Source organism: Protomyctophum parallelum, assembly GCF_964188405.1.
Source record: "Protomyctophum parallelum genome assembly, chromosome: 8".
Classification (NCBI taxonomy): domain Eukaryota; kingdom Metazoa; phylum Chordata; class Actinopteri; order Myctophiformes; family Myctophidae; genus Protomyctophum; species Protomyctophum parallelum.
Genome location: NC_139703.1, coordinates 12,747,774 through 12,765,472, shown reverse-complemented (window position 1 = coordinate 12,765,472; position 17,699 = coordinate 12,747,774). Strand labels below are relative to the sequence as shown.

General features: G+C 43.0%; 1 protein-coding gene across 4 annotated transcripts; it reads left to right on the top strand.

Annotated features, from left to right (window-relative positions):
• The first annotated feature begins 1,812 nt into the window (after positions 1-1,812).
• Positions 1,813-17,175, top strand: rbbp5 (retinoblastoma binding protein 5). Of its 4 annotated transcripts, none has more exons than XM_083771373.1 (14): positions 1,813-1,993; positions 2,776-2,801; positions 4,282-4,454; positions 4,779-4,919; positions 5,329-5,491; positions 6,299-6,408; positions 7,669-7,788; positions 8,449-8,602; positions 9,496-9,567; positions 10,386-10,503; positions 10,836-10,905; positions 11,109-11,335; positions 12,204-12,281; positions 16,937-17,175. In XM_083771373.1, exons 1-14 carry the CDS (start codon positions 1,975-1,977, stop codon positions 16,987-16,989), a joined length of 1,524 nt encoding a protein of 507 aa, XP_083627499.1. In that variant the 5' UTR covers positions 1,813-1,974; the 3' UTR covers positions 16,990-17,175. The 4 variants fall into 4 exon arrangements, with proteins under 4 accessions (XP_083627499.1, XP_083627498.1, XP_083627497.1 ...); XM_083771372.1 differs by having other exon boundaries at positions 12,204-12,400; XM_083771371.1 differs by having other exon boundaries at positions 1,814-1,993; positions 12,204-12,416.
• Positions 17,176-17,699: the final 524 nt, after the last annotated feature.

Genomic DNA, 17,699 nt, shown 5'->3' with positions numbered 1-17,699 from the left:
CTTTTTCGCCAGGCAGTGCGCATGCTCAGTTTTTCCATCACAAAAGCAAGCTGTAGATGTATGATAACATAGATGTGAACCGATGTGAACTCACTGCATGATGCGTTTTATATTACCGGTATATCTCTACGACACCGAGAAAACATCCCCTTTTTTGTTTCCTACATTTAAGAAATAAATTTTTATTTTTCAAAAGATTAAAAACAAAACATAAATCACAATTAAAAACAAAAAACTAAAAAATAAATCAAATGTTTAAGAAGAACAAAGCGGAGATCCGGGCACACTTAATGTTAAAAAAGGAGGAAAACTTTATTGAACCTTTTTACTATTTTTACATTTTTATACCTGCACACCTCCTGAGCACCTGGTTGCTTCCTTGACTCTGCAAATGTTTAAAGGTATATTCAGTGATTTTACTCAAAAAAACCTTAGGTTTCGTTTTTGGCTGTGGGACCCAGCCTTTCGTCCAATCAGGATAGAGAGTCAAAAACGAAACCTAAGGTTTTTTGACCCCCAGGGGTTATCTGGGGACAGGGAGGAACTCCTTATATGGCCAGCACACTCTATAGTAGGGAGGATTATCACAACAAAACAAAAAAATAAGTGATATTTGAATTAAGTGAAATCACTGAATATACCTTTAAGAAGTTGTGAAAATAGCAGATTGACTAAATTATTTGACTAGTTTTGGTCGCAGGAAAACATTAAATCTAATTTGGAAGCACTTGCACAGTGCACAGCTTTTGCACCTGTCACTGTGTAGTGGTGTTATTTAACCTCGAAAATGTACAAATTAATTTAACCAAATGTTTGGTTGGCCGAATTTACACTCTTGAAGATGCAAATGCATAAAGCTCCCTCTTTATGCATGATTTAGGCCTGCATTCATAATATAATTTTCAACGTTTACCAAATACTTGTGTACTTTACTGTGTTATTATTCTAGGTGTTGTATTTCTATCCCGTCTGTTGGGTTTCGTAACACGTCCGGTGTGACCTACATAATGCTCTGCTCTCATTGGTCCGTTTCGGAATGACGCACAGAGGCCCGACACACGTTTCCACGGCGTGGACGCTAAAGTCCTCGCAGAGCGTTTGGGACACATTTTAAACACAAAAACACAACGTTTACGTTGGTCTCGTGTTTGCAACTGTGCGAAAGCGCGCGCTGCGTGACGTGTTCCAGTTCTTCATAAACGATCCCAAACTTCATTTCATGCTACAAAGACGTGATTGGTCGCTTTGCGAACAAGGGCTGCGAAGTCTGCAAACAACCCGGATGATCACATGTGTGTTGAGGCTCTATTGTTTCCCAAACTGTGGATCGGGACCCATTTCTGGCCCATCAGCCAAATTGTTTTGGGCCACGAATCCCATTTATTTTCAACATAAAAAAAAAAAAAAAAAAAATTTATTTCAAAAGATTTCCGCTCCCCAAAAACAAGGCCGGTTTCGCAGTGCTCGGTGAGCTTGTAGATCTGCTATTTTCACTAGTTTGGGTCCCAAAAACAACTCTTTTAGCCAAGGGCCCAATTAAGGCTAAAATCTTGCCATCTTGGCTCTTTCATGTGCATTTGGCCGATAATACGTTGGTTTTGATTGAAACTGTGAACTACAAGACAAGTCATTGGGTTTGATTCGGTTTGATTAAACTGAAACTGCTTCAGTAGGTCCGGTGCCATTATTATTTGAAATGCAACATTACAACAATTAAAATAAATAATAATAATATCAGATCAACTAAGTTAAACACGATCTGTTCATACCGTATACGGGTAATGACAAAAGGTTTATTTCTATTCGGGCACGTGTGCTGTCGCTTTGTTTGGGGTCCTTCGTTGACGGATAGGCGCCAGTCGCGCTGTTGATATGTTAGCATCGGAGGCTAAATCGGAGGCTAACTGTTGACTGACGCCGTGCACAACAACACAACGCTGCATTCATTCTGTTTGGATATTTAATTGATTCACAATGAACTTAGAACTGCTCGGTAAATATATTTTTTTGTTGGTAATTTATTTAGTCTAGAAACGTTCACGAGATCCGTTTAGTTGCCACAACGAGAATAGCTTGTTGTTAGCATAGCATGGCAATGGTATTTGATTTGTCAAATAAATCATTATGTTGTTCTACTTACTCTAAACTGTATTTGTGCTGGTATTTATCTGTGCAAAACTAGTGTACTGTGAACCTGTGGAGGATATTATGTAACCAAGTAGTTACATTACATAATAGTAGTAACGTAATTATTAATTGTAGAATGAATGGCTTTGTCTTTATACTGAGTCGTACGACGGTGCTGTCACTCGCGGAAAAGAACAGATCTACAAGCAAGCTTACAAAAAGCTCATCGGCTGCTTGTAAATCTTTCTTTGGCCAGTGGCACTGTCTTATGACGGGCGGTAAATGGTAACAGTAATTTTAGTATTTATTTATATGTAATCATATTTTTGAGGGGCTAAGTTCAGCTTTGAGGTTACCGGTATGTGTTAACACATTGTCCTAACAAAAACATTGAATGCCATAATGAATGGCCAGTTTTGAGTGTTTGTCCCAACACAAACATTAAATGTCATTGAAAATGAATGGCCATTTTTTAGTGTTTGTGTACAAACATTGATTGAAGACAAAATTGAGGATGCAAATTGTGGCTGGAATGAGTATGATGATAAGATCGCCCCTCACTTCACACGTAGGCTATATTTCTCTTGTATATATTCTTTATTTTGAATATATTATGTTATTCATTATATTTCTTTGCTTTGTTTACAGAATCATTCGGGCAGAACTATCCAGAGGTATGCACATCTTTTAATTAATAGCCTACTACAAAGTGAGATGTAGTATTGGGTGTTTTGATGTTAGAGACGGTAGTAACAGTGCTTTGCACATTGCTTTCATTTCCTATTCCATTTCATCAGTCAATCCACTATTACTTTAGTTCCTACTGTCCAAAAATCTGCTTTAGAATGGGTGGTACGGTCACGTTTGGTCGCAAGTTGAGAAGCGCAGAAAGCCGGAGGAGCAAGTTGGTCGGCTTTCGACCACCGAAAAGAAGCAGGCTTGTTGATGAAAAAGACGTCAAGCCATAGGCTATTTTAGCACCATTAGTAGACAGTTTAGTAGTTAAGTTAGCTCTCCGGTGCATTCAGTGACAAATTAGCTACGACTAAAACGCATGCTTAAATCATTTGAGAAGTTGTAAAAATAACTACTGGGAAACCTATATACTACCGGTTGCTTCAGTGATTTTACAGACCTTTCTCACCTTCGAGAAAAGCAGGAGTAAGTGCTTATGATGTTATAAGTTAAATATATGGCATATATGCGTAGTTTCATTTCAGAGCAGCAAATATGACAGCTGACAGCTGGTGTTTGAATGAGACGAACCACACACGTGTGCGTGCGCGCAGCTGTGCACAGCCCCACACTTTGTGAGCACACATGCAGCTGTAGTAATATGTATGTATTTAACCTCCCTACAATGTCTGATGTGACAGTGTTCCCACCGCCCATTCAACAGCAGATATTTTGCAACAGACGCTTTCCAAAACGTATCACCGCCAATTTCGGTGCAGTGGAGAGCTAACTATAGATTTGATGCGCACGCATCACTGGTGTAAATGTGCTCAACTGAGCTGTCAGAAAACGTGCAAATTCTTGTGAAATTGGCAAGTATTTCAGAGCATACTTGCCAGCATAATGGTCATTTCAGATGGGCAGTGATTAATGCGCCTAGTAATTCATTTTCAATGCGACCTGTGATTTTTTTGTTACGGAGAAGTCAAGGGGCGACAACGCAAGCGTATAACACATGCATTATTGTGCCCCTCATGAGCTGACCTGGTTCAGACCTGTAGTTGATGATCCAGGCGATAACGACTGCGTTAATCGATGCCCGTCTGAAAGTACCTTTAGTCATAATTTATGACTATCCATTTATGACTCATAAATGGATATCACCGCGTGTGAGACCGTGTTTCCATATGGATATGACTGACACTCAGCGACATTTCAGTGATGACACCAGCACCGCAACAAACGAAAGGCCTGGACACCATTGCAGCAGGTCTTGGCCTGGGTTTAGATAACAAGTCGTGTCTTTGGTGTTATAAAAACGTACTCATATTGATGAGGTAAAACAGACTGTCTGGCTGTCTACATTGTCTGTCTCTCTGTCTGTCTACAATGTCTACAATGAATCTATCTATTCTACAAATATGGGAAAGTGCTTGAGTTGTGAAAAGCTGTACAGATGTGGTTTATGTGTCTTTTTAGGAGGCAGATGGCACCCTGGACTGTATTAGCATGGCACTCACGTGTACCTTCAACCGCTGGGGCACCCTGCTGGCGGTGGGATGCAACGACGGCCGCATCGTCATCTGGGACTTCCTCACACGAGGCATCGCTAAAATCATCAGCGCACATATCCATCCTGTCTGCTCTTTATGGTAATATATTGGGTCTTTTAGGTTATGGTGATGGTGGGCACACCAGACAACACGTGAAAGGCGCACAATGCCACCAAAACGCTCCGTTCCTTCGAGAACCATTGAAAAAAGACACCCACTTGGACAGAAACAAAGACCGGTGTGACCATAACCCCACACGCGCACACACACACCCACACACACCCATGCACACCATGTCCTAGTGTTTTCCTGGTGTGATAAAAAATTCAGGTCTCTAAAGCCATTTGAGAACCACTGTCTTATACCTTGAAGTAAGTGTGTGTGTGTGTGTGTGTGTGTGTGTGTGTGTGTGTTTGCTTGCAGTTGGAGTCGAGACGGTCACAAGCTGGTGAGTGCATCAACAGACAACATTGTGTCACAGTGGGACGTCCTGACAGGGGACTGTGACCAGAGGTTCCGTTTCCCCTCGCCCATCCTCAAACTGCAGTACCATCCCAGAGACCTGTGAGTGTTTTGAAGTGGGGGTCCAGGGACCCCAAAGGGTCCTGGTGCGGTTCCAGGCAGTCCCCCAAAAATATATATAGTGATATAGTAAGGAATCAGATTGGCCCTTACCGTTTTCTGAGAGTATAAATGGAACCATATTAACCCTTATTGGGTCCATTTGATACCATTTGTGCACGCTCAGCGTTATGGGGATCTGTGGCCTAATGCCTTCTAAGCTGGGGGTCCTTTTAACGTTTTTGGAGAATCACCATTATAAAACTCCAATCAAAAACAGCCGATCTACACGCTTACAATGCTATATTAGCTATTGTTGTGACAAATGACATGCCAGGTTGAAAGGCTTAAGAGGTAGAGGATGGATTGACAAATTGGAATACTCAAGTGGAATTGTTCCTGTGTGTTTTAGAGACAAGGTTCTGGTGTGTCCCATGAAGTCTGCTCCGGTTCTGTTGACGTTATCGGATTCCAAACACGTGGTCCTTCCTGTGGACGACGACTCTGACCTTAACGTCGTAGCAGCCTTCGACAGGCGTGGCGAGTACATATACACCGGCAATGCCAAGGGAAAGGTAAATGCTGTGGGTTTTTTAACCTCGTATTCTCTTTTCATATTTATTATAAAATAATGGTTGAAGTGGTTAACCCATTCTGACCTGAGATCAGATTTATACGAGGTTTCCACTGGACACACACTGGTCTGATTAACCCATTCTGACCTGAGATCAGATTCTAGAAATGTCAGTCGCTCTTCGATTGTTCAAAAATAGCAGACCTACAAGCTCGTATCGCGCCACTCGGTGGCGCGATATGAGCTTGTAGATCTGCTATTTTTCAATAGCTAAAGCATAACATGATGCTGACACCAAAATGGGTGCCCGGTCAGAATGGGTTAATGGGTTAACATAATATGTGCTGTGCCATCCACAAAATCACAAGATTTGATTAATAAGCAATAATCCAGCATTGCAAATAATAATAAATTACATGTATTTTGTTGTACTCGCATGGTAGAAACACCTACATCCCGATCCGACACACACATGGCTGCGCTCGCGTTTATTACTCCTTTTTCTCCTCAAAATGAGACAAACTACGATCTTTGGGACCATATAAAACGCTTAAACTTTCATCGTGCTAAGAAAGTTAATCCATTGCGAGTCAACACATGAGGATGTGGCTCAAATATGGAGGTCTCTTCTTCTGTGTTTTTCGCGCATTGGCCTGACACTGGCCTCACGATCCCGCCTATAGTAACGGGAGGGAATGTGTTAAGGATAAGTTGTGTGTTAAGTGTACCTAATATGGGCGGTGAGTATACGGTTGTCACAAAATCCCAGGACACCCGGACTTGTCTCATCTCATGGTGTTGTGCGTAGATCCTGGTGTTGAACATACACACTCAGGAGCTGGTGGCGTCCTTCAGAGTGACCACAGGAACCAGTAACACCACAGCTATCAAGTCCATTGAGTTTGCGCGCAAGGGCAGGTGAGTGACACGTGAAGGAATGGGGACCAAATGCCTGTCAGGAAATCCACTAGGTGTCCTGTGCGACTGTTGATCTTTTAATGTACCCCTGCAGTTGTTAACCCATTTTGACCTGATCATATTCTAAAAATGTCTTCTACATCCTGACGGTTTTCTGAAACTGTCAGTCGTTCTTCGATTTTTCAAAAATAGCAGACCTACAAGCTCGTAGCGCGCCACTCGATGGCGCGCTATGAGCTTGTAGATCTGCTATTTTTCAATAGCTAAAGGGGTTCCCGCCCAAAATGGGTTAAATCATTTCATTGGTCAAATCTTTATTTCACCAGTTGCATGTTTTGGTGCCCAAGGCACACGAATGGGGAAGTCCAAATCTCAAGGCACACCAGTATTAAAAGGGCTCAACTGAACATTAGTGATGAGATTTATTTATTTGGGGGGACTTCTTTGCCTTTATTGATAGAAGACATTTGACAAAAAAACGGGCAAAGAGGCCATGAGTGACACACAGCAAAAGTCTGTCGGGCTCAGGAATCTGTACTTGTCTCACGGCACACCGTTTGAGAACCACTGATCTATACATTACATACTGTACATACATGTATACATGCATATACACTTCAATGCCTGTGTAATGTAGCATGTGCTTTTGGTTGTCAGTGAACATTGATATGATTTGTCGGCCGTGACATGATGTATGCAGCAGTTTGAATATTATGACAGTTGAGTTGTAAAGCACCTGCAGAGTACAATGGGATAAAATCTACAAAGAATCAGAATTTGACCAGGCTTAACATAGCCAATCCCCATCATTTTAAATTTTTAAATGACTAATTTCAAAGACAAGTACTACTTAGGCAAAAAGTGACCTACCCCACCTACAGCCACTGAGTAGCGCAGTTGAGTTGCAATGCAAGTCGAGGCTTTTAATCTGAGCTGGCACGGTATCTTTATCAGTTAAACGCACCAACAATGGAAGCTATGTCATCTTAACAAACTGCAGAGATCCCACAATGCTGAAATATCCGCCGTAGTGTACACATGATGTACAGAAACAACTCTTGATACCAGTGTGCGAGCCTAGATTAATTCAGCATCTCAGGCAATACAACCGTATGGGGGATACAACTAAATAGAAACATATTTCTGTGCTATATGTGTGCCATATATATTTGTGCACAGAATTATATAGTGTTTAAGACAAGTGAATAAGCATGCCCCCTCCCTGCCTCTGTTCTCTCTGTCTGTCTGTCTGTCTGTCAGCTGTTTCCTTATCAACACAGCAGACAGAATCATCAGGGTCTATGACGGCAGGGAGATCATGACCTGCGGCAGAGACGGAGAACCTGAACCCATGCAGAAACTCCAAGACCTGGTCAACAGGTACTGGAGCTGCGGCAATTAACCACATGAACCTTTAACCTAGAGTCCCAACAATACCTGATCCTTTGTGTTTTCTGTTACATTTCTCTGGAGTTTACATATATGTTAATGAAACTGTACATGATATTTATTTGGTTGAAGTCAAATCAAAAAGGTTTTTGCAATCATTGCAAACATATGATGCCATTAAGGCAGTAAATGATACCATGTCTCGTTTTGAATGTATTTGTCACTGTTGTCCTGAACATAATTGTGTTTAAGTGTTTGTTTTGTTTTCATAACTGTTGTTATGAGGCCGAAGAAAAATTTCCACATTGTGGACAATAAATGAAACTAACTAACTAACGAGCTATTTAACCACCATAACCTTTATACTGTAAGAGGGAGTACTTCACCTGATTAACACTGCGCTTGCACTGTATTCAGACAGCTATACAGACTAATCTCCCATTGTTATTATAGCCTATAGTCGTCAGGACAAGTCAGTTCGGTATGTAGGGGCCTAATTTGGTCCAGCAGCAGGGCAGTAATTCCGACCTCTTCGATTCTCCTGTGCCTCTCATGCCACTCGTTTGCTCCCCTCTCTCTGTGTCCTCCCCTGTTCCCTGTCCTCCCCTGTTCCCTGTCCTCCCCTGTTCCCTGTCCTCCCCTGTCCTGCAGGACACCGTGGAAGCGGTGCTGTTTTTCAGGGGATGGGGAGTACATCGTGGCGGGTTCAGCCAGGCAGCACGCCCTCTACATCTGGGAGAAGAGCATCGGCAACCTGGTGAAAATCCTCCACGGAACCAGAGGAGAGCTGCTTCTTGACGTTGCTGTATGTACATGCAGCTAAGGGGGGCTGGAATGTTGTACCGTTTCTTCTCTCCAGAGTCTAAAGGCTCATAACATAGTCTGGATTTTCGGTGGTGAGGTGACCACCGAACTACAACATGACGTCACGCGCCGCGGTGAAGAGCAAACCACCGCCACCTCTCCAGCCCTTCTCTCTGTTTTTACTCACCGCCGCTCAACGTTATTTCAGCTCCGGTGGTCAGCTCAACACCGGAGCGGTGGTCACCTCACCACCGAAAATCCAGACTATGAATAGGCCAGAACCGGTTCCATCACATTTGCATTTACGGTTCCTGCTAACGGATCCCAGATTATTTCAGATTATTCAATTGCGCCTGTTGGCTCTGCATTGCAAGTGACTGACTGAGTGAAGTGAACATCCACCGATCTCAGATCAGAGAGCAAGTGTCTGTCGAACGAGGCAGTCAACACTGTCTGCAAACGGGCGTTACGGATCAGAGCGTGTTTCAATTGTTGAACACAGAAAATCAATGAAAAATGAAGTGCAACACGATGATAATGCATTGTGGATTTGAAGATTGGCTATTTGAGATGACTGACGACAATGTACGAACCAGGCTTAATACACAAAGTAAAAAAGACTGTACCACCAGCAGCACAGGATAAGTCAGCTGCAGTCCTCCAGCAGGCTAGCACACCTGGATTAAAAGTGGCTTAGGTGAAACAGTGAACATCAGCAATAGAAGATTACCCACTTGCACGGTATATAAAGGATTTATTGAGCAACATTTCTTTACGTTGCAGCCACACACGACCTTCCTCAGGCATGGTATAATGACAGTACTAGTGGGAAAACTGAGTGTTCATTCCCTGATGAAGATGCATTGATTTATGTAACCTTTCCTCTTTCCACAGTGGCATCCTGTGCGTCCCATCATAGCTTCCATCTCTAGCGGCGTGGTGTCCATCTGGGCTCAGAACCAAGTGGTAAGTGGACTGTGAGACGGGGTTCACATAAGAATCCTTGCTGTGCAACTTGTTTTCTTGAATGATTCCGTTTTTTGATGATTCGATTGTTGCGGGTAGAATATTAGTCCATACTCGGGTTGAGTATGGACTAATATTCTACTTAACTACTTTCAGCTATGTGTGCAACAGTTATCAAACTATTCCAATGGTCTTAAACGAACTGTACTCGTCCTCTTCAAGAGGACCAAGAAGTAGACCAACAGAAGACATTGTTATTTTTACGTTCGTATTGATGGTTAATTTGAAAGAGGTTCTTTTTCTGGTCAACTTCAGCTCTGATGGGTGCTCAGTCCTTGCTTTCATTAGAATGTTTTTCTTTGTGTGTCTCTTGTACTGTGAGCTAGGCTTAACCTGTCGGCTTGTTAACTTTTAAAACCGTTCTCTGCAAGCATGTCATTGTCACCCAAAATGTATAAACAAATCTGATATTTTACAATGATATCTATCGCCTGTACTAGTGACAATATATCGTTGCAGCCTATTGGGCAGAAACCTCTTAATCAACATTTTAACTTTTTATTTTTGGTTAATAGATTATTTCGTAAATGTGTGTCCTACTTGTTCATACTAGTGTCACACAAAAGTAGCAAAAATAGCAGATCTACAAGCTCAAAATTTATCACATTGCGAAGCGATTTGATCTTTTTATTCCTTTGAGGTTTCCACCCGACAGCAAATTGTAATGAATGTTAATGTCCTTCAAACGAGCTGCAACACTAGATATCCAGACGTTCACTAGACATGATGGTGTTGAACACGTTGTCTTGTGTTTGTAGGAAAACTGGAGCGCTTTCGCCCCAGACTTCAAAGAGCTTGATGAAAATGTTGAGTATGAGGAGCGTGAGTCCGAGTTCGATATCGAGGATGAGGATAAGAGCGAACCAGAGCAGACGGGTAAGCCACACATTGCCTTGTACATTATGTGCATCAGTGGTTCTGAAAGTAGGGTGCGGTAACAACGTTTTTGAACGTAGCATAACAATCATTTTCAATCACTTTTACCCTATATGCATAGGCGAATCTTTTTAAAAAAGGGGGAAAAAAGTGATCAGGAATTGCTATGTTAAGGCAAATACATGCTCCTTCTGACATCCAAAGTTTTCTTCGTAAAGGGAGGTGATATGATTACAAATTGACGTTGTGAACGTCACTTTTTTGTTTAGTTGTGTAGTCACAATCAGATTTATCATTGATTATAATGACCTTATCCTTGATGTGTCCTTCAGGTGCAGATGCTGAGGAGGATGAGGTGGTTGATGTAACCACTGTTGACCCCATAGTGGCTTTCTGCAGCAGGTAATTTATTTATTACACATTATCAGAGAATCAAGAATTATGGAACATCGTAGATTTAGTCAAGGACGCCTGGGGGACCCCGGACCCCACATTAAGAACCACTTTGGTACAGGTTTAAAGTGCAAAGCAGTGAGGTGTGTGTGTGTGTGTGTGTGTGTGTGTGTGTGTGTGTGTGTGTGTGTGTGTGTGTTGTTCTCATATAGTGACGAGGAGCTCGAGGACTACAAAGCCTTGCTGTACCTCCCCATCGCTCCAGAGGTGGAAGACCCCGAGGAGAACCCCTTCGGCCCCCCGCCCGACGCCTCCCAGGCAGGCGCCGGGGAGGCGGAGGCAGGCGGAGACAAGAAGCGACAGCCCTCCTCTGAAGGAGGCCCCACCAAGAAGAAGGCCCGGACCACCACTATTGAACTGCAGGGTGTTCCCATTGACGGTAAAGGGAGAGGGAGAGAACAATATGTTATTAGGACCAGAGCACTGACCGGTGCCAACAGATCCCAGTGGGTTTTTTGAGGGCCTAAAGTTGATTGAAACGTTGTAAACTTTACACATGCATCTGGTGAAAAATTACATATTCTATCGGTGTTGGACATTGAAGACTTCATGTTTGACTTGAAGTCCCATTATGATTTCACCTACATGTGCCAAATTCATTAGGCACTATATCATGTATCCAGACTAACAATCATGCATCTTGACATAAAAAAGGTGCAACAGTTGAATCATGGCTGCTCCCGGACTGTTCAAGATTGCATTTTCTGGCAGTTCTCCAGTAAAGTTGAGTATACATGCTTGGCATGTATAGTCAACTTACATGCTGGGGATGTATTTTACTCACTCACTCACAGTGGGTGCAAGTGGTCAACACAGGGTGCATACTTAGTTTAGACTAGTCATTGGTCATAGTCATTGTTAAACAGCAAGAAGGGATCCCTGTCTGTGTGGAGTTTGCGTGTTATCTCCGTCTTTCCCGTTGGGCTTCCTCTGGGTAATTTGGTTTCCTGCCATACCAAAAGACATGCATATTGGGCACATACTCCTGCCAGTGCTCTTGACCAAGGTACTGGAGTTGGTCCCCGGGCACTGCACCGTAGCTGCTCACTGCTGCAAAAGTAGTTAGGTTGGGTCAAATCATGCAGAGGGAACATTTCCCCAAGGGGACAATAAAAAGTGCGAATGTAGTTCTTTTTTGCACTTTACTTTGAACTGTAATCTCTCTGTTTTCTTTTGTGGTAGTCATATGTATATTGAAGCAAAAGTCCAAAGGTTCACGTTCGGATTCGGTGTGATTTTCTGTACAGAGGTTCATCCATTGCTGGGAGTGAAGGGCGACAGCAAGTCAAAGAAGAAGGCGGCGGGCCGGCCGAAAGGCTCCAAAGGTAAAGACAAAGACTACCCGTTCAGGCCCAAGCCCTACCGGGGAGAGCGGCCCTCCTACCCACCAGAGGCCCTGGGCAGCGCCGGGACAGGAGCAGTAGGGATGAAGGGCCGAGCAGAGGTGGGTCTTGGGGCAGGTAAGGATGCCACAAGCTACGCCACAAGAAATGTAGAGCTGCACTAATCTTCTGCTAGCCTGCTAGTCCTGCCTCCTGCTGGCACTGAGCCCAGCCTTCAGTCTGCACCAACATGCCCCCTAGACCAACAAATGCAGACCCACACATCGTTGGGTCCGATCCCGGGTTAGACAGATTTATTGTCTGTATTGTCTTATATGAATTTAACTTTTTGTGTACAATTAACAAGAAAACAATCAATTATAAAAAGCACCTAAACTGAACTTTAGTTTAACGCATTTAGACCTGTGGCTATTCTACAAATGCCTTCTAAATCACTTCGAAAATAAATGTACAAGCTCGCACACAGCGCGGCACAAATTGTGGGTATACTGTATGTGTGTATATGTGTTTTATATCTGCTATTTTTGAATAGCCAACACTAAAATTGAAAATGACACGGATGCTTTCCCGGTTTTATTGGGTTAACCACTGCTTTAACCAATGGGTTAGCCTTATTCAAAATCTGTAAAAGAAATCTGTCACATCCGCTGCATCATTGCCAATACCGATGTCTTCATAAAAGTCCAATAACAGCCGATATATCGGCAGCAGGACATTTCCCGCTTTCTGATGAGATCTCAGTAATAATAAATAATTAGAATATTTGCCAATACAGGAACAAGTGTCATAGATGTGACAAAATATCCACGATGACCAGAAAAATTAAAATCTACATCCTAGCTCAAAGCCGTAGATGTAATGGTTAGAAATGACTATTCTAATAAAAGATAGATTTAATCTCCGCGGTCCACAAACACATTGACTATATGAAAGTGGTTCTTGGTGTAAGAAAGATATGGGACACACCTGGTGTAGACCATTATGATTGAGAATATTCAGTCCAGTCTAGACTGATCCGGAATACACCTTACATTCTTATCACAATGTTCTACACCAGGTGTTAGGTAGAGGACTATCAGCTCCCCACTCCCTCCCCGGATTCAAGGCCTACTTTATAAGTTATCATCAAATCATATATTGGTGTCCATTTATGTTAACTCTAGTTCAAAAGAAGTTAAATGATACACCACATGTCCATTGTAGCTAAATGCTGTCATTGATGGCCAACGTATAGAATGATCTGTCCATGCCCAATAGTGTAGCGACAGAACAGGCCCGATCCCATCAGGGCTGCATGGTGGGTGCAGCTTCTCTCCCTTGGGTGCTAGCTGGCTCTCCTGCTGTGGCTAGTTTCATCTACCTCCTGCTTGGCCTCCTCTGACCCCCTCCTACCTCCTGCTCCTGCCTCGCTCCTCCCTGGGCTTGTGTGGGTTTTTTACCTTCGTGTGTGTTTGGCACTTTGCAGGTACGCTTCTCCACATTGTGTGTGTTGTGTTGTGTTGTGGTGTCTGTGTCCTGTGTGCTTCGGTTGTGTAGTTGGCGTGTGCTTATGGGACTCCCTAAAAACCAGGTGTTTCGTCGGGGGAACTGCCCCTTATGTCCTGTGTCCCACACGCTGTGTGCTTGATGCGTGTTCTCGTCTCGTCAGCTCGCATCAGCTTGTCTTGTCGAGCTAAGCTAACTACATTGAATGCCAATAGAGCGCCGTAGTCCCGCCCCCTTTCATGACGACGCTAGAACCAGACGTGAATTTCTCATTCATTTTCCTCAGACTTTTCAAAAAGTATTTATTTAAAGACGATTACGCCACGGACAAAGCCACCTGGAGTTGTGACACAATAAATGTTTTTCGCTGATCGAATAATTTGTAAGAAGAAAAACAAAACAAAAAGTGTTGTATCCTGCCATGTTTTTCTTCGATCGGCCCAAAACATTGTGTTTACTGTCATTTGTCGTCACAACTCGAGTTGTCTTTGTCCGCGGTGTACGTCAACGTCTTTATATAAATACTTTTTAAAATGTCTATGAGGAAAATAAACGGGGAATTGTGGTCCAAAAATAAACAAATTGTCCCTGCGCTATTGTCGGAGAGGTGTCTATGTATCGTTTGTGAGTCAGTCTGTTTCTGTTGAAAATATAATTAATTTGGCAGCAGTAACACAGCGTTTTCTCAACATCAGTTGATGCTTCATAGTACCCATATGAGTCAAACCACCCGTCTTATTTGTTTATATTTGGAACACAGTTCTTATATGCCACAATATTAAACATGTCTATGGCAATTCAGAGTGGGGGGGACCGTGACCCAGTTAGGATGCGTACAGTACGTCAGACTCGGTGCTCTACGAGCTTTCTGAAACAAAAAAATAAAGTACGTTTCATTGCTAGTTGACATTAGCAATGGCATGTTAGCTGGCTACACAATATAAACAGTCTTCCCCCGCCTGCCTTGTTGTGTGCCAGCAGTGTGCACTACCTCCTACGTCCTGTTAAACCACACCCATCCAGGTGAAACACTACCTCCTACGTCCTGTTAAACCACACCCATCCAGGTGAAACACTACCACCTACGTCCTGTTAAACCACACCCATCCAGGTGAAACACTACCTCCTACGTCCTGTTAAACCACACCCATCCAGGTGAAACACTACCACCTACGTCCTGTTAAACCACACCCATCCAGGTGAAACACTACCTCCTACGTCCTGTTAAACCACACCCATCCAGGTGAAACACTACCACCTACGTCCTGTTAAACCACACCCATCCAGGTGAAACACTACCTCCTACGTCCTGTTAAACCACACCCATCCAGGTGAAACACTACCACCTACGTCCTGTTAAACCCCACCCATCCAGGTGAAACACTACCACCTACGTCCTGTTAAACCACACCCATCCAGGTGAAACACTACCACCTACGTCCTGTTAAACCACACCCATCCAGGTGAAACACTACCACCTACGTCCTGTTAAACCACACCCATCCAGGTGAAACACTACCTCCTACGTCCTGTTAAACCACACCCATCCAGGTGAAACACTACCTCCTACGTCCTGTTAAACCACACCCATCCAGGTGAAACACTACCTCCTACGTCCTGTTAAACCACACCCATCCAGGTGAAACACTACCACCTACGTCCTGTTAAACCACACCCATCCAGGTGAAACACTACCACCTACGTCCTGTTAAACCACACCCATCCAGGTGAAACACTACCACCTACGTCCTGTTAAACCACACCCATCCAGGTGAAACACTACCTCCTACGTCCTGTTAAACCACACCCATCCAGGTGAAACACTACCTCCTACGTCCTGTTAAACCACACCCATCCAGGTGAAACACTACCTCCTACGTCCTGTTAAACCACACCCATCCAGGTGAAACAACTGGTTTGTAGTGAGTCCTGTGTGCTTATACGCTGCCTCTTATGAAACAATGCAACACCCAGTTTGCATTGAAATATTATATTTTGTATTGATCTTTATTGCTTTCATAAAGATTTAGATTTGTGTCAAACCCTTTGTTTTTTAATAATAACATAACATGGTCAAAACAAACTAAACAAAAGCCATTCATGGTAGTATTGTTTTTCTCTCTTGTGTACTATTGTATGCTCTACACTACTACTATATTGATCCTGTGGTGTAGATCATTACGGTCGGGCAGATGTTTGTGTTTATGCCTTAATTCCTTATGCCTTACTAATGCCTTACTTGGTCATAATACACTGTCTCACAAAAGTAGCAAAAATAGTAATAATATATAATATATAATAATATCTGCTAATTTAAAAATGTCTTAAGTGAAAGTGAAGTCTGAGGCAAGAGCTTTAGCGAGTGGCTAAACTAATTGGATCGTTTAGAACACGGCTAACTATCCATTTCCTGAAAGGTTTTGGATATTCAGGGACAAAAATGGCGTAAATACTATAGCACAGGGGTATTCAACCAAATGCGGCCCGCGGAGCGCCCCCTACTACAGTACCCTTGGAACAATTTTGAAAAAGTTACAAAATATATTTATATATTTATTTTAGAGAGAGAGAGAGCTAATGAAAGCTACAGGTATGTTGTGTGCGATAAGTGTGAGATTATCATAATGACAGTACATAATGACAGTAATCCTTAATCATATTATATCATATTCAAGGGTTTTTGGAGAGGAACGAGACAGACACCAGTTACTTTAGACTAGAGGGTGTGTGTGTGTGTGTGTGTGTGTGTGTGTGTGTGTGTGTGTGTGTGTGTGTGTGTGTGTGTGTGTGTGTCTGTGTGTGTGTGTGTGTGTGTGTGTGTGTGTGTGTGTGTGTGTGTGTGTGTGTGTGTTCAGCTGGTGCTCATTGACGAAAAATGCATTTTGAGAACGCACAAATTTCACGCTCTGCACGCACACTGTGCGGCCCCCCACACACAATCATTCTACAGTTGTGGCCCCCTTGCCTAATCTAGTTGAATACCCCTGCTATAGCAGGTCTGAAAATGTTCAGCTTGTAGATCTGCAAAAAATAATACCATCTAAATGGATTATTTTATTAAAATCCTTTGTTTTATAATGGATTGAATTGATTTGACTGTTGCCGTACATTTACGGTTTTGTCATTTCTAACTACTGTTGTTACTTCAACAGGACTCCAGGTATCACAGTCCTACAAACAACATGATATTGGAGGGATGGACTGATCAGTAGCGCCACCTGTTGGTGTTGGGATCAACAGCAACAGCTAAACATGAACTGATGAATCCACAATCCCCCCCCCCCACCTTGGAACTTAGACATTATTATTTTCTTCTGGTTTTGTATTCCTTTTTTTATATTCTTGTACATATTTGACAACGTTTTCAGTCGGTGCGCGTGTCGATAACTGTTTAAATAAAAGGCAATAATGTGCTAGAAAATGCTTTTACTGTTATTTATTAAGTACTTGAAACAATAAGTACTTTGCACCCAAGTCTGTTTTGGTGCATCCCCTGGATTCCCAGGCAGGATCTTTACACCCAGGCAGTGGCAGAGGAAGATCCTGCCATGCTGTCTTTCTCAAACACCATCAACAAAGCTCATGGGAAACAGAAGGAACGAGTTGCTGTCAGAAAGGGGCCAAATGCTTATAAATGCTTTTATCTAGTCTGGTATGCTAACACTGCATGTCCCTGTGTTCATTCGAGGTGCTCTCTGTACATCAGCGGGTGGCTGAGTCTTACCAGAGCCATAGTGTAAGACTAAGTTACGACAACTCCGTTCACTTCACGGGGCCAGGCTCTTCTACATAGTCTATTTCTATTGAAAAGGTACAACCGGAAGTTTATGGAATGCATTGGAGTCATGGGCTCGCGCGAGTACATGAACCACGTCACCAGGCTGTTTTCTGCCCTCTCAATGTCATAACTCTGTC

What these genes read in the sequence shown, in the direction of transcription:
- rbbp5 (XM_083771371.1), top strand. An exon ending in CATCCTGTCTGCTCTTTATG is followed by an intron (nt 4,455 to 4,778) that starts GTAATATATTGG and finishes GTTTGCTTGCAG; the next exon opens with TTGGAGTCGAGACGGTCACA. An exon ending in GAGCGAACCAGAGCAGACGG is followed by an intron (nt 10,504 to 10,835) that starts GTAAGCCACACA and finishes TGTGTCCTTCAG; the next exon opens with GTGCAGATGCTGAGGAGGAT.